Source organism: Electrophorus electricus, chromosome 2 (genome assembly GCF_013358815.1).
Source record: "Electrophorus electricus isolate fEleEle1 chromosome 2, fEleEle1.pri, whole genome shotgun sequence".
In the NCBI taxonomy this organism is placed as follows: Eukaryota; Metazoa; Chordata; class Actinopteri; order Gymnotiformes; family Gymnotidae; genus Electrophorus; species Electrophorus electricus.
The window spans coordinates 33,930,000-33,951,704 of NC_049536.1; the positions used below are offsets into that span (position 1 = coordinate 33,930,000).

At 43.5% G+C, this 21,705-nt stretch overlaps 2 protein-coding genes across 3 annotated transcripts in view; one reads left to right on the top strand and one right to left on the bottom strand.

Moving 5' to 3' along the window:
- Nucleotides 1–6,480, bottom strand: part of LOC113588396 (calcium-binding mitochondrial carrier protein Aralar1) — a 21,431-nt gene extending 14,951 nt beyond the window's left edge. Inside the window, exons 1-5 of the mRNA XM_027027556.2 lie at nucleotides 6,292–6,480; nucleotides 5,769–5,822; nucleotides 2,271–2,416; nucleotides 1,254–1,369; nucleotides 718–857 (exon numbers count right to left, since the gene is read on the bottom strand). Of these exons, the coding sequence (XP_026883357.2) occupies nucleotides 718–857; nucleotides 1,254–1,369; nucleotides 2,271–2,416; nucleotides 5,769–5,822; nucleotides 6,292–6,303 (468 nt within the window). The 5' untranslated portion in view covers nucleotides 6,304–6,480. The remainder of the gene's footprint in view (nucleotides 1–717; nucleotides 858–1,253; nucleotides 1,370–2,270; nucleotides 2,417–5,768; nucleotides 5,823–6,291) is intronic.
- A 486-nt stretch (nucleotides 6,481–6,966) lies between these two features.
- Nucleotides 6,967–20,331, top strand: hat1 (histone acetyltransferase 1). 2 transcript variants are annotated; one of them, XM_027027546.2, is made up of 11 exons: nucleotides 6,967–7,007; nucleotides 7,571–7,642; nucleotides 7,774–7,849; nucleotides 8,466–8,586; nucleotides 11,136–11,315; nucleotides 11,712–11,833; nucleotides 12,798–12,902; nucleotides 13,560–13,666; nucleotides 15,560–15,711; nucleotides 16,771–16,887; nucleotides 18,677–20,331. In XM_027027546.2, the coding sequence occupies exons 1-11, from the start codon at nucleotides 7,001–7,003 to the stop codon at nucleotides 18,842–18,844; spliced, it is 1,227 nt and encodes a 408-aa protein (XP_026883347.2). In that variant the 5' UTR covers nucleotides 6,967–7,000; the 3' UTR covers nucleotides 18,845–20,331. The 2 variants fall into 2 exon arrangements, with proteins under 2 accessions (XP_026883347.2, XP_026883348.2); XM_027027547.2 differs by lacking the exon at nucleotides 6,967–7,007 and adding an exon at nucleotides 7,057–7,154.
- The last annotated feature ends 1,374 nt before the right edge of the window (nucleotides 20,332–21,705 follow it).

Sequence of the window (21,705 nt, forward strand, 5' to 3'; positions counted from 1 at the left end):
GTTTGACTGAAGATCGCAGCGGTAGCTGTCTCGCACGGGCTGAGCGCATGTGTCCTGTGCGTGTGCGTGTGTGAGTGCATTTAATGAAAACCACATCAGGTGTAGTCTGATCCTGAGCTCCGTGCCCCTGGAGAGAAGGCAGGTGTTTCCGGAGCAGTGGGCTATGATTCAGCCGGACAGCCCTGCAATCAGACAGACGAGCTGGGGGGGAGAGACTGGGATAAGGGGGTCGCACCAAGAGTCAGCACTGCTGTCAGAATTGATCAGATACTACCAGGGCAGACCCTCTGATCTCTGTCACTCAACATACCATCAGACTGCAACAAAGCTGCAGTCGTCTCTCTCGCCGCACAAAGAAAACGGAACATCCCAGCTCCCGCTTCTCGGCTTAACTCCTGGGATTTTCAAGTTTCTTTGGAATGGGGAGTGGGAGCGTTACAGATCTGCATGCTTGAGACACTAACCCCTCCAGCAGCACCAGCCCAGGGGCTACGGGCCGTCTGCATCCCGAGAGACGTGTGGCGTAAGGATTTGTGTGTGTGTACGAGTGTCCGAGCAGTCCTAAACAAACTGATGTGCCACACGTTAAGCACTCTTGTCTTCGGCATTTCGTACAAGGAGGGATGTTTGCCGCCCCAGAGTGGTAGGGTGAGGAAACTGAACTCCAGAGACTCCGGTGAGCATGCGTGGGGGTGAAAGGTGATCTGTGCTCCGCACCTGTAGGAACTGGGTGAACTCCAAGTAGTTGAGATGCTTTTTGAGGTCCTGGCCAAAGTGCAGGTGGATAAATTCACAGTCCCAGTTGAAGGGGATGTGATGGTGCACTGTGGTCTGACTGAAGATATCCCGGACATTTTCTACAACACAGAAACACAAGCAGAGTTTTTTTTCCCCTTCAGAAATACAATCTCTGCAAAATCTTGTCACATTAACACTTTCTCTGACAAAATGAAACTTAAACGTAAATATTACGTTTCATACAATTACATGCTCAACTTTCAAAGTAGCATTTTGCAGTGTTTACCTCATATGTCCTCTATTTGAAAGTGAAACTTTTCCTCAGACATTACCATTTAAGCCCTTCTGGTTTTAACTAGAAATGTAGCACATCTGCACAATCAGTGAAATCAGTCAAATCTGCTATACAAACACACAACTGAAATAAACCTCCCCACCTCCACTGAACTATTATAGGCTCGTTACAGTACATAAACCTCAGTTCAGCTATTCAGTTTATAACACTGCATACATACCAAAAGATACATCACCGGTCCCTGTCTTGTCAAATAACTGGAACGCAACTATGAAGAGAGCATCAGGCAGACAGAGCACAGACTCAAAGGCCAAAAACTCCTGGTAAGAGATCAGTCTGTTTGGGCAAGAAAGGAAGAGACAAGACCTCTGAAAAAGAGACACAGAGACTCTCTGTATGTGGACCACAGTCATAACTTTTGAATTCGAATATGTATTTTAAGTTATGTACAACAACATACTGCAGTCTAATAGAGACTGATGTAATGGCAGTACACGTTGAAGAGACCTCTCTATCCGGATAGGTTTGGGCCACTTTTTATAGTTCTCAACAAAAGACATTCATATCAGACTTGGACTTCAACACAGACAGCTGTATTAGCAGAAATAGACTTCACCTAAATCACTCCTAAATCCTTTTTTTTTTTAAGAACAGGGTTCAATTTTGCTAATGTGTCTATTAAGATGTGAGGATAATGACCAGACTGAGTGCTTATGGCAAGCTGATAACATTCAGACAGGCCTGACACTGATAACTCTGAGGTAATGTACTGCCTCACTGAGAAGATTATAGTTTCTTTTACTGAGAGTTTACAACCAAAGAATATTTGGGGCAATTGCTGTTACCAGTAACCTTTAAAACAGCCATGAAATGGTGAACATTGGCAAATGCTATGAAACTTCACATGCTGAAAATTTAGCATCAAAATCTATTAGGTACAGCAAAATGCACATTAGTTGCTTTGCTGAAATAAACACATAAGACATAAGTCAATACATTTCCTAATTCAATATAAATGCGCATATTACTAACACTGTATTTACATTTATTTAATTTATTTAAAGAAAACTACTGTCCACAAGGCATTTCAACCTGTTTACAGGTGTCTGTGTCGCTAAAATCAGTCAAACTATATGAGGACTTGGAACTTTATTATTGAAATCAGTTTCTGAACTCATCTAGCAAGCTATTTGGCACATATGAATAATTAAGTGACCACGTGTCAGTCGGTTCCTACCCATCTTTGGTTGTGTCCGCGACCCCAGCAATGAGCTGGACAGTTTGGGGATTGTGGTTGGGTTGAGTGTGAAGTCCTAGAAAATTCTGCACAAAGCCTTGAGGGGTCATATAATGCTCCCCACTCTTGTCCACCACGGTCGCATGCTGGAGGAGAAAAGAGGGGAATATGATGGGCTGGAGGCTGAAGCTGTGTCTTATTTTGTCTACCCGTTACCCAACATATTCTAATAGGCCAAACTATCTATTTGATCTAAACCCACACTGATAATCACTCAGTAACTTGCCTTTTTTTTTAAATAAAATTATGCAACCTGTGCACAAATATTTTTTCCTAATATTTTTAAGAACTGGGACAGGAGGGAAACTGGTCTATAATTGGATAATTGTATATCTCCACTTTTATTAAGATGAATACGTTTTGCTGTTTTCATTTTACTGGGAAATATACCTTTTTGAAAGGATTGATTGCTTATATGTGTATATGGTTTCACTCTACATTCAATATTTTTTACTAGTGACAATCAATTGCGGTCCGATCAGTGTACATTTGATTATTACATTTCTCACAGCTTTGTTAAGCCACAGCACGCTACAGTTTCCACTTTATGATGTTCAGGAGTTGCTACGTTCTAAGTAACTAAGACACTAATTTGCTTTAAATTAACTTCTGGTTTATTAACTGTTGGATAATGTTTGGATTTTTGCTCATTTTTGAACTGTATCCCAAATCATGTTACTTTAAAAAAAATTAACCTACATTTTCCATGAGCAAAGTAGCCAAAGTTACTAGCTACATTCTTCACATTCGTGTGAGGATTATATTGGGAGTTAAACATTTTCTACTATTATACAGTATTATTATTAATTTTATGATTTCAATTATATATCTTTTTCCACATTTCCACTGATCTGCAGTGAGGTTTTCTTCACTGTAATGGTGCTGAAACATGAATACGCTTTTCCTTCCCTCACACAACAATAGTGCCACTGACATTAGTGGGAAATGAAATGATCTAGAGGCAAACATTTGTTTACTTTCTCTTTAAACGTTTCAGTGAAATACGACATAAAACCAGCAGCAATCTGTCCTTTGTGTTACAGTTCTCACAGCTATTACATGGTCACGCCGCTCTTCATCACAACAGTAATTGCTCTAAGCTGTAGCAGCTTTTCTGCTGTGTCTCTGCGAGAACATCAATGTCATTGATTTATGTTTTTCCTCCAAAATCCAGAATATACTTTGTCTGAAATACATCAATAATTTCACACTTTTCAAAGATTCAAATCATAGCTTACAAGATCAAAGTGTGCTTTTAAAAACTTTCAGTTTCCATTTTCTCCTGCCATTCAGCGGAAAGCCTACATACAGTCTTGGACCTTTTTTTGTCTTCAGTTTAACTCTTGGCTAAAGTTTAATAAAGATTTTGCCAATTTGTTGTAAGGAGATAAAGGAGTGCTTCCTGAGGGAGGCAGAGCAGCGTTGTACAGCACTGAGAAACACTGTCCGAGCTTGCCAGCGAATTGTTGCTAACGTTTAAATCGATTTTAAAAAGTCAGTGACCTCCAATAACATTACATGGTACTCCAGACGAGAAGGAGACAAGAAAGGGCAGGACCTTAGTCATGTGACCTCATCCTTGTAAATATATAAACAAATAAATAAGAGAAATACTGAAAGACCAGTAAACTATATACCATATATATACCATATCCTGACTAGGTCTCTGTGATGTGTGTGTGTGTGTGTGTGTGTGTGTGTGTGTGTGTGTGTGTGTGTGTGTGTGTGTGTGTGTGTGTGTGTGTGTGTGTGAGAGTGTTAGAGAGTTGGGTTTCAGTTTAGAGTAGCAATTGATGTGAACGAGCCAGCACTAGAGAACAGGTGAACACTGACGCTGAGTACTAAATACTTCTTCAACAATGACAAATAGCCATACAAGTACATACAAGTACAATTGACTTTTGTGTTTCTGAAGAAAGGCATGGTGCTATGTCTATACACATTACACAGATGTAGCATGACACTTTTCTTTATTATATATATGAATAGAAGTTTGGGACTTCTGTGTTTTTGCCAAATCCATATATGATTTGCACCCAAAGGTATTTGGATAAATTATGGTATGTGTACAAATATGTTAGTCCAATATTGCCGCTAAGCAACTCTGACAGTAGCAAACAATTCTGGTGCAGCCCCAGTTAAAAGACAGGAGTAATCAACTTCAGCATGGACTGATAATGATAAGTGCCTCTTTAACAACTATAAACACACACACGCACACACAACACATTCTGTCTATCTCTTCCTCCCTCTCTCTCCAACACACACACACACACACAGTGCTCCACACTCTACAGCTAATGCTTGTGGGGAAAGCATTAATTCCAATCAATTTATTAACAGCTTCAGTATATAATTGAGCTCAAGTTCAGCCGTGGTAAGCCTAAAGTACTTCATCATCAAATCAAGCACGTAGGCAGCACTGAGTGAAATAGTACTCTTGCTTTCAGTGGCTCCTTGGCACATTATAGCAGACTTCATATCTGAGAGCTACTTAATTACTTCATATGTCGAGGGTGGTATTAAAATCATAGCACCGTCAATTATAGATCTGATCACTGTCGAGCAAGGTTAACTGTGCAGTGATATGTGGTGTGAGAGAGCAGCTTTTAAAAATGTTGCTGGGTTAAACCAGGAACCACTCTTTTCGAGAGTGCTTTCAACAACTAGCTACCAACACTGTAACTCAACATCGGTCACCATTTCCGCTCTATTGTGCAGTCGTGGATAGCCAAGACAAACAGTGATTCGTAGCCAGCGCAGACACAGGAGGAACTTAGCTGCACTTTGCATAAGCAACGCAGCAATGATTTGAACGCTGGTCGATCTTTTGCCTTGTTGAGACAACAGGACAGTGAAATGTCAGAAGCTGGACACATGCCAGGGAGGAGGGGAGAGACAGAATTAGTCCAAGCATGTCTGACCTTTCCTCTCACGCTCTGAACTCAGCCAGATTAGCACTCAGAACTACAGATCATGCCGTGGTGCTAAGAGTCTCACTGTTTTTCTTACTAAAATGCAGTTAACTTTAATCTATCCTCAGGCACTATGACTATGCATAAGTAAAGATATTCCGCAATAAAGTTATTCTACACTGTTCTATAACTACACTGACAAGCAAGACTTTCAGATGAAGGAGATTCAACTGTACAGGACACTGCTAACACAGATAGTGTTTGTCAATTAAGAAACGGTTTGTCAGTAAAGAAATTATGAGCTATACAACTGAACATGCAGTTTGCAGTTTGCATTTCAGGAGATGACCTTGTCTAAACGGAACTATGCAACTCTTACCATACACATGAACTAACGTTCTCAGAAGAACAGATTGTTGGCTAGTGAAAGACAGAAAATTGGTTATTCACAGCAGTGTTGTAACTTGTCTTGATAATAGCCTAATAATAACAACTGTCTTGACAATCTGAGGAGGGGTCCTACCTTCAAGAATATTTCTCTCAGTTCACTGGGGTCAGCTCTTTTAGTGGACTGCACCTGGAAACACATTTAAGTCAGTAGTTAACAGACAACAAAGTCCAAGAAATAGCACATTTACTACTGTAGTAACTCTTGCTGTGCGTGGTGCGACTGGCAGTCTGATCTGGAGGCTCTGAACTCGGAATAAAAACAGCAGTTATCACTGACACTTTCAACATCACGAAATGATGCATCTTAACTGAGCGTCAGCGTCAATCTTCTGCCCTGCAGGTTAAGAGGAGTTTCGGCGGAGACGATGGATGTTGACTCGGACAAAATGTCGACTGAAACGATTACAAGTGGTCCTCTATAAAATAACTTAGATCTATTTTTAATGTCATCGCAGAAGGCTGGACAGTAACAGTTGATCCTGACAGACAATGCAGAAACGAGCCCGAATAGTTACTTTGTACTAGTCGATCTCATAGATTATAATCTCACAAACAGTGCGAATAATAACTGTTAAACACAGTATTGACAGAGTCACCTTGACCGCCATGATGGGTCCGACGACACCTCCAGTGCGACCAGTTAACACGAGGCTGCCGCAGCTTCTGAGGTTGCATCGTCTCTTCTTATAGGCGCTCTTCTTAAAAGCACGGAACTTCGTTGCAGAACTTTGAGGAGCCCTGCCACAGCTGAGATAACACAAGAAATATGCGGTGAATGCCTAATAAGAGAAACAGACCGCTTGTGCAGTGAGACACTGTTAGTCTAATGATTTCAGATGAGTAGGCTAAAATATTTCAAAGTGTAATTTATATGGGTGAAGCCTACCATACCATGCATTTTGATTTAGGTTTTTTTGGACCAAGAAAAATCATAATAGGATATAATTCTTGCCATGTTAATATAAAGATTCGTGGATATTTCACACAGGACAAATTTAACTTGGCAGTTACAGTGAATATCAGTTTGAGTTTGTTTGATCTAATCAAAAAAACGGAAACCCTTATAATTAATGTATAATGGAATGCATAATTTGTTGTCTCTGGCTAAACAATAAATATGAATAATTCCTCCTGCAGCTAGTTTAAGGCTTAAAGGAGGTCTTTTATGGGACATCTGTAAGACTTTAATAACTTTAATGACGCGTTGGCCAACGCAGCGGCTCGTTTCCTCCAATCATATTCGCAAGCGGAAGCACGTGAGTAAACAGGAAGGACTTTTGCATTTCGCGGGTGAAGTGCGTGGACATGGCGGGTGAGACGTTATTATAGCTATTATGTCTATTATATCTAGATTATTATATATTATTATGTCGTGTTTTTATATTACGCGAGTCCTGCACATGGCAACGTTGTATCTTGACTGCACGGTGGCTTATCACCGAACTTACCGGCTCGTAAGGTGAATAAAGATGAGCCTCGTCTGGCCTGGCCGCTATCTTAGCTTAGCTTAGCTTAGCTTATCTTATTTTATTTTAGCTTAGCTACGCGGTTCTAAATTGTTATATAAACGACTTTAGTATCGACTCTATTTTTGACTAAAAGTGTTTGACTAAAAGTCGGTTAAAGGTGGACGGTGGACGAATGGTCGGGCTTACAAGTGAGCTAAATGAGCGCTCGCTAGCTTGCAGCTAACGTTAGCTATGCGAGCCGCTGTCTCTCGAGCCGGTCCGCTGGCGTGGTCGCGTGGCGGTCAGTGACTACAGTCTGCTGTTTACTTCATTATGAGCGGACGGAATAAACTCAATAGGTTCACTTCTGAAATGTTTTCAGACGACTCACTGGGCCGGTGCTCTGGATGTTGTGTTTGTCTTGCAGATATGAATGCAATGGAGAAGAAACTGGCAGAGTATAAATGTGACACCAACGAAGCGATATGTTTAAAATTAGGTAATGTTTGTAACAACGTAAGATGTTTAAGGTGAAATGGCGTTATAAAGTTTAGTATTAAAAAGGCACATTTTTCGTGATGGCGGTGTGTAAACTTTTGGGGGTTTTTTTGGGGGGGGGGGGGGTTGCAGTGCGTTTCCCAGAGGACGTAGACGATGACAGCACAGCGTTCCATCCTGAATATAGCCATCAGCTGTTTGGCGATGAGTAAGTATCTTCCAGAGTTGTAACTAACTAGATAATTGTTCTGGGTAATATTCATACAAGCCTAATTTGAATATATGGTCTTAAATGTTGTCCACACTGCAGTGTGTCAATATTCTCATTTGCTGTAAGATGACAATTAATCCCCCCCTAAACTAATTTATAAGGATGCATATGACTATGATTTTTGGGAGTGTGATTTATAAATGCAATATCATAGAATTTAAATGTCAGCAATTTTTTATCTATAAGATGATAATGCGCAAAGTAAATTTCTCATGTCACACCTCATTGTCCATCATTTGCTGGTTTTGGTGATTTTGGAGTATAACATGCATTATGGTCCTAACATCACCTTGTGTGTGAGACAACCGTCATGAAGCATCCACTTAGTCTGTAAGTTAGTAGTATACAACTCGGCATACTGTCAGTAGTCTGTAACTGTTGTCTTGCAGGTTCACCTGAGGTTGTCATTTACATGTTTTTGTTATGGTGAACCCCTTTGATGTTTACTTGCTCGGCGAACACAGATTCAAACGTGTTTTTAAATTTTTTTTATTTAAAAGCTGTCAGACAAACTGAGCTCTAACTTACTTGTTGTTGTTTAATTGCCCTACAGTGAAGTAGCTTTTGGATACAAAGGTCTTCAGGTTCAGCTGTATTACAGTGCGGGCAACCTAAGCACACTCTTCAAAGTGAAGTACACTGCCAGAGTCACCGAGAAGTTTGATTGTGTGGAGGTAGGCCTCCAAGACATTCCCAAAATGTTGTGCAAAAGACACATTGCATGTCACTTACTTGTTGTGATTATTCATTCACTATATGTCCCGATAGTCAAGAGTGGTGAACTTAACTATGGTAGACAGAGATCTGGACTAGGACTTAGCCACACAGTCAAAGGCTAGCGCTACATATGTGGTCTGTCTGTTCCCAAATACATAAACGCACCCCACTTGCTCTCCCGTCATTGCGTGTATTCAGACTACGATCAGTACAACATAATGGTTTCCACAGAAGAGTACAGTCAGCACTTGGGTCAGGCGAACCACTAGGCCGACAGTCAGCTGCCTGGTGGAGCACATGGTGGTCCAAAGGGACACTGATCAGGTTCCTCCTTGGGGTGAGAGACGTGAAAACATTTGTCACTGTACTTCACTGTTTTGTTTGTTTGTTTACCAGCCAAACGCAGCATGGAAATAAGTCCGTGTTTGACAGATATTGACTATATAAATCAGAGTTTGTCGTTGCTTAGCAGGCAGTAATATCTTTTACGATCTACTCAGCCTATAATAAACAGTGATGGGTGTGTTAGTATATACATATACTGTAATTGTCTCATAATGTCTTTGTCACTGCTGTTAACATTTTCATCAAGGTACAACAGGGTGTAGTTTTGAATTGGCTTGTTGCAAACTTGCTGAACATAACCCTTCACATGGCCGATGAAGGGTTTTTGTTCACCCTGCTTTTCACCGCGTTTGAAGCGGATTCAGATCTCTTGATGATGGTGATGATGATGATTCATGTACTATTCACTCATATTGCAGCTCATACGGGGCGTTATAAGGCGTGATCATGGTGCACGCTCCAATCGCATCCTAGACTAACGTCATACTGCATCCACGTCAAGATGGCTGCCATCAAAAACCACTGACGAACAAATCTTTTCTCAGAAAAGGGCTTTGACATAAGCACAACATACTGTTAAATAAGGTACCCATCTGGATTAATGTCAGATGGCATGGCACATGGGGTGTCTTATGTAATAGGTAGATTCTTTGTAGTATATTTGTACACAGTTCTAAAAAAGGGAACTGCTGCTCATATGGAGGTACTTTATTCCTCCTTTTTACTTACAGAACAAGATGTTCTTTGATTTAAAACGAAACCTTTTATGTAAGAATTAGATCCTACACCGGCCTTTACCTTTGTTGAGGTCTCTCCTGAAAAGATGACGTATTCCCAAACAGAGCGAGCGCTCCAAAGAAGCACAGTTAGTTAATATAGTGACCCAACAATGCACTCTTTATGTAGAAGATTGCATGATTTGTAAATGTTGTATAGAGGAGAGCACAGACAATCTGACTTGTTTGTACTTTGCCTTTTATCTGCATTCCCTGATTCTCTTATTCCTCAGAAATGCGTCTGAACAGTGAGAATGGTGAAGGGTTTCTCAGCCGCAGGTGCTTCCTGGCTCATGTTAGCCGATGTCTGAAAGAGCGGGAATTGGCGCCGTGCTGCATTAGCCTTTTGTTGCGCGTTTTGTCCTCGTCCGTCTTCATTTCCCTGTTTTGAATGCGGAGCAGCAAGAAGCCTGCTACAGAACTAATGCCCATCACACGTCTAAATGGTGCCAAAGGCCCTGCTTAGCAACTTAATACAAAGTGTTCTCATGTCAATCCGCATGGAAATGGATACAATGCAAACATCGCAGCTGAAGGCACCGCACATTCTGCTGAGTAAAAAATCCCAAAGAGGACTAAGGAGGGGTCCTTTGTCTGTGCGGGGAGGCTTTGAATGGCAGGGGCAAACGCGTTTGATTGAGTTCGCTCGCCAGGCTTAGAGGAGAGCAGCCTATTATAGATGCCCCCCTCCTTTCCTCCCCCGACTGTGTGCGCGTGTGTGTGTGTTAAGGTTGAGATCAATTCATTAAATTTTATTGCCCGGTGAGAAGCAGGGACGCATTATTGTGGTGGGACTTCATCAAATATTCATGGTTTAAGATAAGTAGTAAATGTATTCAGTTAAGTGTTCTTTCTGCGATGGCGGGTGGGGGGGATTGGGGTTGAAGGCCTGCTCGGCTGACAGTACTAATTGCCTAATGGTTCTCCTTTTTGTTTGACAAAAATTTGTATTCTTTCTTTTTTTAATTTCACATGTGCTATGTCAATCATGGCTGAAGTATAGCCTAATGACAGAACAATAGGGTATTATTCTGTTGTGGCTCCATTGAGGTTACACGCGAGGCCGGAGGGCATTTGGATATACGGAGCGGTGCTCATTACCTAGTGTTCTACTGTTAACTTAATCAGTTAGCTTAATTATTCAGAATAAAGACCACATACAAACCTCTATTAGGTAGACTAGTTTTTCCCTTTGTCAAACATTTATTGTACCGATTTGTCCAATATCACAAAGACTGCTCCCTTTGTGATGTTTTTGAGAGCTATGTTTTTCAAATGGCTCTTAAATAAATTGGTTGTTCGGTCTTTAATGCGTCTTGTACGGGATATAATTATTTCCTTGGCTTTAACTTGACCCATTTAATGTGCATGCCTTGTGTCCCCAGCCTGACGATGTGGAGGGGAAGATCAGAAAGATCATTCCCCTCGGCTTCTGCAGTAACTCCGATGACTTTATCTCTCTCTTGGAGAAGGAGGCCAACTTCAAGCCCTTTGGTAGCCTTTTACACACCTATAAAGTTCACAGTGTGGAAGAGGGAGCAGACCTCACTTACCAGATACACAAGGTACTAACGAATGCTGCGTGTGTGCTCAGGGACGATTGTGACCCCAGTCAGAACAGTGGGCGGGGGTGGGGGGGGATCGTCCCTCCGTCTCTCCATTCTTGTCTGTCTCACAGTACACACTCAGCTCTGTTTTGGACTTGTGCAATATCTTTTTAGACATGTTGATTGATGATGTAAAATTGTATACCTGCTGTGATCTCATTACCCTCTATTGATTGTAATATGTTACTTATAGCTTTGAGAATAAGCAGCACCTTGTTTTAAAAACTGCTTATTTCTGCTCAGAGCTCTTTGTAATGCTCTCCAGTTTTAAAGGCGTGACGTTGTTGGTGTCTATTCGCTCTGGTAGCTGGTCAGGATGCCACAGCCAGAGCTTTCTGTTTGTTTGCCTCGCAGGCTGATCTTTCGTGTCCAGGGTTCAGAGAATACCACGAGCGTCTCCAGACCTTCCTCATGTGGTTCATTGAGACAGCCAGCTATATTGACGTCGATGACGACCGCTGGGACTTCTTCCTTGTGTGAGTCTTTAGCCTGGAACGGTCACTGATACAACAGGTGTCATGTTTACACGTGATATGGCCATATTCACTGCACATGCGAAGAGGAGAGATGGAAGTGATGGTTTAAGCTCTGGTGAAGTTTACGGATCCTGCATTTTGAGGAGCGCACACTTTTTAAGGCACGTTAATCCTGGTTCTGCATCTGCTCTTGGAAGAGGACTTGGGAGAATGCACTTAGAACTACCAGACGTGTGCAAGCCATTTGGGAAAACCAGCTTTCCTCCCCGTCCCTGGCTCAGTCAGGTGCACACGTGCACACACACGCTTGAGCAGACCTTGTTACCACTTACCGCAATGCTTGCAGCCAATTACCGGGCCTGTTTAATTATATTTCCCCCTGCATGGAGGTGAACTGTTGATCTCACAAGAGTTTCCTTTGTGGTGGTTGTCTCTCTTCTTCTTCTTTTTTTCCCCCGTCCTTATTTTTTTTGGCAGTGCGCAGGGCTGAATTGAACGCTGTTGTCTTTTGAAACAGTGAATGGAATCTCTAGCGGCAGAAAAGGAGTCTCTGTTAGTGTTTTCTTTAGTTTGGCACCTATTAAAGCTGACAATGGGCAAATGGACTGGAGAGATTTGAAGAGGCTACATGCCTCCCTCTCCGGGCTCCTGTCTTCCCTAAGTTGCAGTGCGCCAATTAAGTGCATAATGCATTCACTCTCTCCAGCAGGTGCACAGGCTGCAACTGCCCTGCTGTAGCATGCTCACACTGACAGCGGGCCAGAGAGTGAAAACAAGCAACATGGTGGGGGTTGGGGGTGGTGTCGTCGGTCAGGGTAGAGAGAGAGGGGCGTTGAAACAGTGATGTAGGGTCCGGTGCATGGGAGCGTGCTTATGATTGCTTGCCTTTTGTCGTTTTTTTCTCTCTCTCTCTCTCTTTCTCCCTCTTCCCCCTCTTCCTCTCCCTCACTCTCTCTCTCTGCAGTTTTGAGAAATACAATAAGGATGGGGAGACTCTCTACGCTACGGTTGGCTACATGACAGTGTATAATTACTACGTATACCCAGACAAAACCAGACCACGTGTGAGGTAATTGCCAGGGGAAGCACGTGCCTTCTCTCTCTTTTATTCTTTGAAAAAAGGAAAAGAAAATTATACATCTCTGGCTCTCTTGTCCCTAAGTGCCCCAAATTACTGGCTTATATATCCTATAAGCCAACCCCCATTTGCGTATTATAAGGATGGCAAAGTCTGCAGCACCCACCAAAAAGCCCATTTTGAGAATCAGTGTAATATATTGATTGGCACAGCGTGGTAACATTTCATTATGATGGCCAAGTGAATGAACGGAGATTATCTTTCAGTAGAGATTATATCAAGGGTAATGTTTGAGAAAAATAAAGCTGTCTGGACATGAATGTGTATTAAACAAAACATATTGTCATATCTGTATCAGGTCATGATTATGATCATAAAATGTCCATTGTATCGTGTAAAGCTGAATTGGACGTGATATTATGGGAGTGCAGTGTGTTCCCCGCCACTGTGGCGTGCGTGAAGAACTCTGAAGGACACTCAGCATGAGCTGCTATTGTCCTTTACACTCATGGTCTTCTGTCCATGGTCACTAAAGGGCTTCTAAAGGAAGACTTGTCTTTTGGTCTGAATTTGTGTGTGTCTGTCTCTGTGTGTGTGTGTGTGTGTGTGTGTGTGTGTGTGTGTGTGTGTGTGTGTGTGTCTCTGCAGTCAGATGCTGGTCTTGCCTCCGTTTCAGGGTGAGGGTCACGGAGCTCAGCTGCTGGAAACAGTACACCGTTTTTACTGCAACTCGCCTAAAGTCCAGGACATCACAGGTGGGAGAATGAGGGATGGTGGGGGCTGCTGTGGAAACTATAACAGGAAATGTACATTACCACCATTTCATGGGCTGTTGGAGAATGTTGGATCATTTGAGCACTGCTGACTTCACTGCTCACCTTGTTGGATGACCCCTGTGTGGGAAGTTGACTGAATCGGGTCTGAGCGGGCCCAACATGTGGCATCGCTTCTTGCGGCGTCCTTCGGGTGTCGCTCTGACGATCCGCCGGTGCCCGAGGGCTTTTTTCTGAACACCCGGATGCGGCAGACGTCTCCGATCTGCATGTCCGCGTCCACCCTCTCTCCCGCAGCGCAGATGAGACGCAGTCGCGTCAAGCCTTCTCTGCGTCCGTGCGTGCGGGCAGTGGCCGGAGCTTCCTCTTTCAAGGGCGCTTGTTGACTGCGAATGGTAGTGGCTCTCTGGCCCGGTGGTGGTGGTGGTGGTGGTGGGGGGTTCGGGGGCGGGTAAATTGCAGGCAGTTTGCTGCTGAAATGTGTGGGCCACATGCTGCTACTCAGGTCTGCTCACACAATGGCATAATTATTGAGCTGTGTGTGGGGAGAGGGGGATTAGCTTTCATTCAGAGAGAACACACAGCTCTGCTCTGCCGAGGCAGACCTGCGGCCTGCACTCACATGGCTTTCATGTGTTCTTTTTCCTAGTTTTGTTTCTCTCTCTCTCTCTCTCCCCCTGTTTTGTGCTTTCTTTTCTCTCTGTGTTACGTCTTGTCTTTTTGGTTGTGCATCAGAACGTCGGCGTCTGTCCATTTCTCTCGGTTCACGTGGGACATGTGCTCTGCAGGCCAGACAGTGCTGCCATTTTTGTTGTTGTGGCTCTGGATTCTGGCAGTGAAAGTAACTACTGGCTTAACCCTGCAAGGTCAAACACGCCCCTGGCAACATGCTGTAGTAATAGCAAGTTGAAAAATAATATTCCAACAAATTATGATGTCTATATTGGGTGCATTTAAATACTCAAATTCAGATGACCAGATTGTCATCTGGGTAGCTGTCTGATCGTTGGTTTCTCCGTCAATTATTTTTTTAGTCAGAATGTACAGTAGATTTGCTGTACAGCTGTAGATGGAGTTTTGCGTCCAGAATCTCTCGTTACCTCACAGCATCAAGACAAAATAACGCATTCCGATAATTTAAGAAACATAAGACATATGGAATAGTTTAAAAGCACTATCCGTGATCTAGCCAGACATGTCAGAATACACCAGCATAAAAAAAAGGTACCCTGTAATTGTCGGGGTGTGTGTATGGGACATTGTTCAGTCAAGAACCTGTGCTACTGTCATCATTCTGTCTCTCAGGAAAGAGACAATTTCCGGCTTATAAAAATATCAAAATAATCTTTCTTCCAAAATGGTCTCTGGTGCGTTGGAAAATTTAAAATCAAGGAGAAATCTATACTCAAGGATAGCAGTCTTCAAAGATTTATTTTCTAATTCATACAAATTCAACTGGCAAGCTCACAAAAGATTGACACACACAGTTTGCCCTTGTAAGGTCACTGATTACACCGGTTGGCTCTTCCTCTTATAAGCTTCTTTAGAAATTCTACCTCCATTCCACAAGGGGCAACATACAAACTGCTATTATATACATAAATATACCACAAAACTCTACAGTTAATAACATAGTTGCACTGTGAACAGCAACTACTGTCATTTATGACACAGAAAGCAAAACCTGTTCCCTGTGTGTATTTTAGTCTGTGTGCATGGATGTGTTTTGCCTTTCTGTTGCCGTAGTCACCGTAGTCGTACATGTTGGGAAAAGTGTCAGTTGGGCGGTATTCTGGCCAAAACACCTTGTAGCCGTGTGTGGCTTTCCTGAGCTTCCGTTGAATCTGACCCTCTATGTTGTGCGTGTGCCCCCAGCGGAGGACCCGTCCGAGAACTACGTGAAGCTGCGTGACTTTGTGCTGGTGAAGATGTGCATGGCTCTCCCCTCCTTCTCCACGGAACAGCTGAGCCGGGGCTTCCGGGACGAGATGGCCACAGAAGCGCGCGAGAAACTCAAGATCAACAAGGTGAGAGCCGTGCTCGCAGTCCAACGGGGGCGGACGGACACCAGCCGCTCCACGTTACCAGTTTACATGGAGTTGGCACTGGTACATTTAATGTCTGTGACGACTTCACTGTGGGAAGCCATGCATGTGGATGCCTCTTACTTTATCGTTCAGGAAGGCCTTATTGTGAATTATGCTTTTTAACAAAGCCTTGACACATTATGACTCTACGGCCGTATTTGTTTACCAATACTGGAAGTACTTTTGTACCAGTGTCATATGCATCACTATGGAAACAAGCAATTAAAAATCTTCTAACCCCTGTCACATTCGTTTACACTTTTAAACATTAAGATCTTTCTTTTTAAAACAAACGTGGGAGTTTTGAATAATTAGTCCTGTCATACTCAGATTTGAGTTGCATAGAAGCATTTTTTATTATTTTTTTTGCCCTGTTTGTAATTTCCAGTGGCCTTTCACTTTATTTGCCGCTTCCATCATAATGAGAACACACACACACACACGCACACACACACACTCCACTGGAAGCTTGCCATTAACAGTGAATGGGTGGGAGTTCTCAGTGTTCTCCCCTGTAGGACTTCTGTCTCTCTGCACTTAGGCCACTATTTAACTGTGCCAATTACATCCCAGCACCCCCTTTTATTTCCCAGAATCCCCGTTGCCCTGTTGTTTGTGAGTGATTATCGCAGTCTGGTGCCTGTGGCATGACCAGGCAAAATGGCCGCCCCGGTCCCAGGCAGCACGGCTGTAATTCTTGACCTCAGTGTTATTAATGTCATTAATGTCATTTTTTATTTTTATTTTTTTTGCTTTAACATGATTTTTGGAATTTGGACTCGGCTGCAGGGAATCGTTCGACGTTTGTGTGCAGTCAGTCTCCTTTATCGCACATTTGCAAAGATGTTTGTGCACGGGCTGTGTGTTCCTACTCTTCTCACGCGTGTCCATGATGCGTGGAGCTGAGAGAGGAGGAGCACGCCTGTGCTCACGTGTTCATCTCTGCCCATGTGCGCTGGGTTTTAATGTCTCCTTGTGTGAACGTCATCTTATGTGCAGAAGCATGCCAGACGCGTGTATGAGATCCTACGTCTACGAAACACAGACATGAGTGATGAGAAAAAAGCCAGGGACTTCCGGCTGGAGGTGAAGAAGAGACTCTTTGGGCCTTACAGGGTATGTTTGTATGTGTGTGTCTGTGTGTGTGTGTGTGTGTATCTGTGTGTTGTGGCTTTAGACAGGCTAATACAAACATAGGAGGCACTGGGACAGTGCGTCTTGTGAATGAAACGAATGTTGTTAGGAGCATTACACGTGTTGAGCATTACACGTCTTGTGCATTACGTATGACTGCAGTTTTGTTCCCGAGGCTTAACCGTTCCTTAACTGAAGTTGGGCGGTTCCGTGCGGCAGTGGGTGAAGTCCAGCCAGGATGTGCACTTTGACCCCTACACCAGGAACATTGTCCCACTGTGCAGTGGTCCTTCCATCTGGCAGCGCTCGCGTCAAAGCCGTGGAGCTTACGTTGAGAATGTGGTGATTACAGCTCAGGAAACGTTGTTGGAGCAGCATGCGTTATTGGTGCTCCATAGTCTCCGTTCACGTACAGGCCTAAGTTAAGATGACGTCTGGCCGGTGTTGGGGGTGGGGTGAGACTGCTCTCCCCAGGCAGTGGCTGTGGTCTGCTCTGCAGGAATGTGAGATCTGTTTCAGTCTGCTGCTGTTATTAAGGATTTGCATCTCAATCAGAGAAGTTTTTTCCTACAAGGAACTGTTCAGTCACTCGGTCACGCACACGCACACTCCCTCTGCCTGTTTAACTCTTGAGTTCACTCTCTCTCTCCCCCTCCCCTACTGTCTCACTCTCTTGCTCTACTCTCACACACACTCTTGCTCTCATTTGACAGTGCATTTTCAAAATTACAGCTGCTCTTTTATTTCTCACGGGCATACTGTGTAAGCCTTCAAACATTTTTATTACGATGCGCACTCAGTGTTTTAATTCATTTGCACGCCTGTTTTATTTCCACTTCAAAAAGCTGCTGGCGCTGATTTTGAAATCTTTGAGCATCAGTTGTCTTTCAAGCTGGAGTTTAGTGACCTTATTTGCCGTTTATTCTGAAATGTGTCTGCAGCACAAAGCGTGTAGCTGTCGGCCCACAAAGGCCAGGTGATGATGTTGGCGCATGTGAGCTTTGTGTTGTGCCCTCCTGGAAGTTAAACATATAACAGAAATATGGGATCAGTAAGACTGCTGGATCCCAGCTCCACAACCTCTCTAACCATGACATTAACCAGCATAGAAACTCCTGACAGAGGAAAGGTGGGGGGACACAGAAGAGATGGGGAGGGGGTGGGGGTGATTGAAAAGGAAGTTGGAATTCCTCAGTAGAGGAGGATGGAGAGATCTGGAGACCAGATGCTCTTTCTCTTGGTCTCTTGTGCTCCCTGCGTCTCTCTCCCTCTCCTTCACGCTCGCGCACTCTGCTTGCCTCGGGGCAGGAAGGGGGGAGGGGGGGTGTCGGGCAGTGTGTGTGTTTGCTGCATACAGGTGGGTGCGTGTAGCGTGTGCGTGGTTGTGTGTGTGCTGCCCTTTGTGCTTGTGTGCCTGCACATGCAAGGTTTGTGTGATGGAGAGAGGGCAAGCGTGTGCATGCACAAGATAACACGTTTCCCGTCCGTTTACCACACTTTTGCTACACGTGTTCTAGTGTTTCCAGCACTGCATCTTTGGCACATCTCAAATAAAATGTTTCTTTCAATTATTTTCCCCTCCTGCTCTTTATCAGAGCGATTGCTCACCTGATCAAGTAGTTTTTAAAATGTCAACATAAAATGGTCTGCTCCGTGGATGCTACGTTTAATGGGGTCTGTGTTTCATTAAGTAGCCAGGCCTGTGGTTGGGGCCGCAGCGTCACACACCACGGTCTCCTGTGACGTGCTTCTCGTGTTTTCGCGCTTGTAGAAGAACCAGCGTGAGCTGACGAAGATGCGCAAGTGTTTGCGTCCGGAGGAGCTGGCGTCCCACATCAGCCAGATGGACACAAGGCTGCAGCACGAAGAACTGGAGAAGAGCTACCAGGAAGTGTTGGGAGAGTACCGCAGAGTCCTCGAAAGACTGGCACAGGCATGAGCACCTGCGCATGGAGGGGTTACTGGAAGACCCAGGGGGTTACTGGAAGACCCAGGAGAATCTTGGGTCTGTCTGGGACTATAGTAGAGTGCTCACAAACGCGTAAATACACACACACACACACACACACACACACACACACATCTGCCAACAATTCCCCCCCACACCTTGGCTTGGCCCCATTTGAGTGTAACACTGATGTTAATGGCATAACTTCACCTGTTAGCTCTGGGGCGGTCACTTGGACACATCACTGATGACGCCGTTACAGACCAGACCTCCTCTGGCAAGTTTAGCTTTTTATTGGTTATTTCTCTTCTTTTTTCCCCTCTTATTTCATTATTGTTTTTGATCTAAAGATGTGTGGGTTTTGAAGCACTTCCTGTAAAAAACAAACAAACAAAAAGAATAAATGTTTTGTATATTGCTCAGTTGTGTGCTGGATTTGTTCATAAAGTCAGAATTAAGGTCACGTTGTGCCTCTACCTGCGTGCACACAGACCTGCACTAAGCGTTATTTTCTATTTAACTCTTAATTTCTATAACTTTACATTTTCACTCAGGGATGTTTATATCCATCGGTTCTATTTAGGGCTGGCCCAAATACCGTTTTACAGACTTCAAACACTCTGGTGTTTTCAACCTCGCACATGAACTGAACGTTCTGGGCGACCTCTGAAAATCTTTAATGCATGTGCGGATGGGGATCTTGTATTGCATCAGACTTCTTGTGCAACAAATCTTACACAATAAGTATTTTTCTCCCCATCCAAAAGTGTTCAGTGTTCCCACACAGCTGGTTTCTTTAGTATCTTTGCCCTTTCAGGCTTTAACGTTCGTGTGGAGAGCTGAGCTTTGTGCTTTGCTCTCGTTCTCTTTTTGCATTGCCATTTGCTAACAAAATGTATTAACATGTAGGATGCATTTCCTACGGGTTTTGTTTTAAATGAACTTTAGGATACTGAATTGTGATTCAAATACTGATATGAACAAATATCTTGAATATTCAGATTGTTTATGCCAGCCTGGTGTTAATCTTCTGTGTTAAACATCGTGTCAGCCCAAAAAATAATAATAAAATCAAGTAAAACCCTTGCTTGTTTTTAAGATCATTTCATATTCACAGGTCAGATTTGTTCCTCTACTGTTGCCAACATGGTTTCATTCAGCAAAGAAAACTTGCCTGTATAGGCCTGCTTAAATAACCTATGTAAGAATGAACAAGCTTATTGAGAGTTAAGCTAATTTTAAACTAACACTTTAATATATTTTGATTTTCAGTTTAATGTTGAAAGGTATGACTTCTGTTTAAGGATTGTTTGTTTTTTTTTAAATGTATGCTTGCTTGATTTTTGCATGCCGTGAAATAAATTGAGCCTTATTGATGAAGTGATGAAACGTCTTGATTAGGTTATTGTGTTGTCCCTGTGGTTTCCTGTTTTATACAAGTGCTTTCAACTTAAGCAATTAAAAAAAAAAAAAAAAAAGATTTGAAAAATTATGGTTTTTCTTCGTCCTCCCACAATATAGTCTGTACGCAAATGTCCTTGTGAAATAAAAACAAACATTCCTATATGGTCATCTATTTCGTAGGCGTTATTGAGTCAGAATCAATTAATGGCGTAAACTCTTTGCCTGCACCCTCCTGTGGCTGTCCTTCCTTGGGATTGTGTGTGGTATTGTTTCCCTAATGACAGTTTTGACTTTAAAACCTCGCAGTCCTTGCACAGGCCACTTAGGCAGCTCGTGCTGATGAATGGGTCCTCTCTGCTTCTGCTGCGTCCTCTCTGCAGTTAAGACGTTAAGCACTCTGTGTTCATTTTCCTTCTCCCTTACCCTTCAGACGTATTAAGTAAGTCTTGACCATCTCGGGGATGTTAATTGCGTCCTGCCACGTGTTCTTCGCCACCTGATCTGCTGTCAGTTAGCTCCGCTGGACGCGTGAGAGTTAATGATCGTGATTCATTTAGTTTTTGCCACTGAATGGCGGCGTTGTGAACGGGGTCTTCGCGTCTGCTGAGGTAGACCTTGTGCTGGACTGCCCGTCTTCTTTGTTTTGCTTCTTTGGTGCCGATGAGCTTCACTACGTGCAGATACCTCATCCCAGTACCAGCCGTTGTGTGGCCCCAGTTCAAATGTCTTTTATTCTGCGGTTAGACGGCTCTCCCTGACGTGCCTTGATATTTCCTCCTAACGAATCAAACCAATCTATGGCTCTTCGATTGCAATTAAATCTTTAATTGAACTAGCCAGGTCGGGAACTACAAGAAGAAGCGTGTGTTCTGAATTTTTGTACTCTCAGAGGAGCTTAACTCTTATCACGTTACACACCTGTTCTCTCAGACAGCCTTTTCACAGGTGAAATGTTCTAAACGGATGGGTGTGCGCGAGTGAGTGATGGAAAATCACCATGTTCTGGGAAGGAATCGTTCAGTGGGCTGGGTAAACTGTAATATTGCTGGTGGAATATTGTAGGGTTCTCTCCTGCTTCGACCCCCCTGGGCTGAAGACCCGGGCTGCACAGGGGCCTTCCTCCCGCACAATCAAGCGGCCTGACTGGGGACCACTGCCCTTGTCCTCAGAGCCTGTCCATTTACACCTCCTGGAAGAGCTGTGGTCATCCCCAGACGACCCGTCATAGAAGGCCCTAGCGCTGTACAACCACGGAAGGCTGAAGTACAGAGACGTCATTCGCCATTCATGACTAGCAGCATCTCAGATTCGCCCCGGGCTCCTGGGACGTGGTGGGTTCTGCAGGATAGGATCCTCTTATTTTCAGAAATATATGTTCCAGATAGTCCTCTGCGCTGAGGTGTGGATAATGGTTCCAAGCACTATTCTTCTTTGGTTTCCTTCTCTGT

Coding starts and splice junctions, on each gene's coding strand:
- hat1 (XM_027027546.2), top strand. Junction 7,643..7,773: donor AGCGATATGTTTAAAATTAG/GTAATGTTTGTA, acceptor GGGGGGTTGCAG/TGCGTTTCCCAGAGGACGTA. Junction 16,888..18,676: donor GACTCTTTGGGCCTTACAGG/GTATGTTTGTAT, acceptor TCGCGCTTGTAG/AAGAACCAGCGTGAGCTGAC.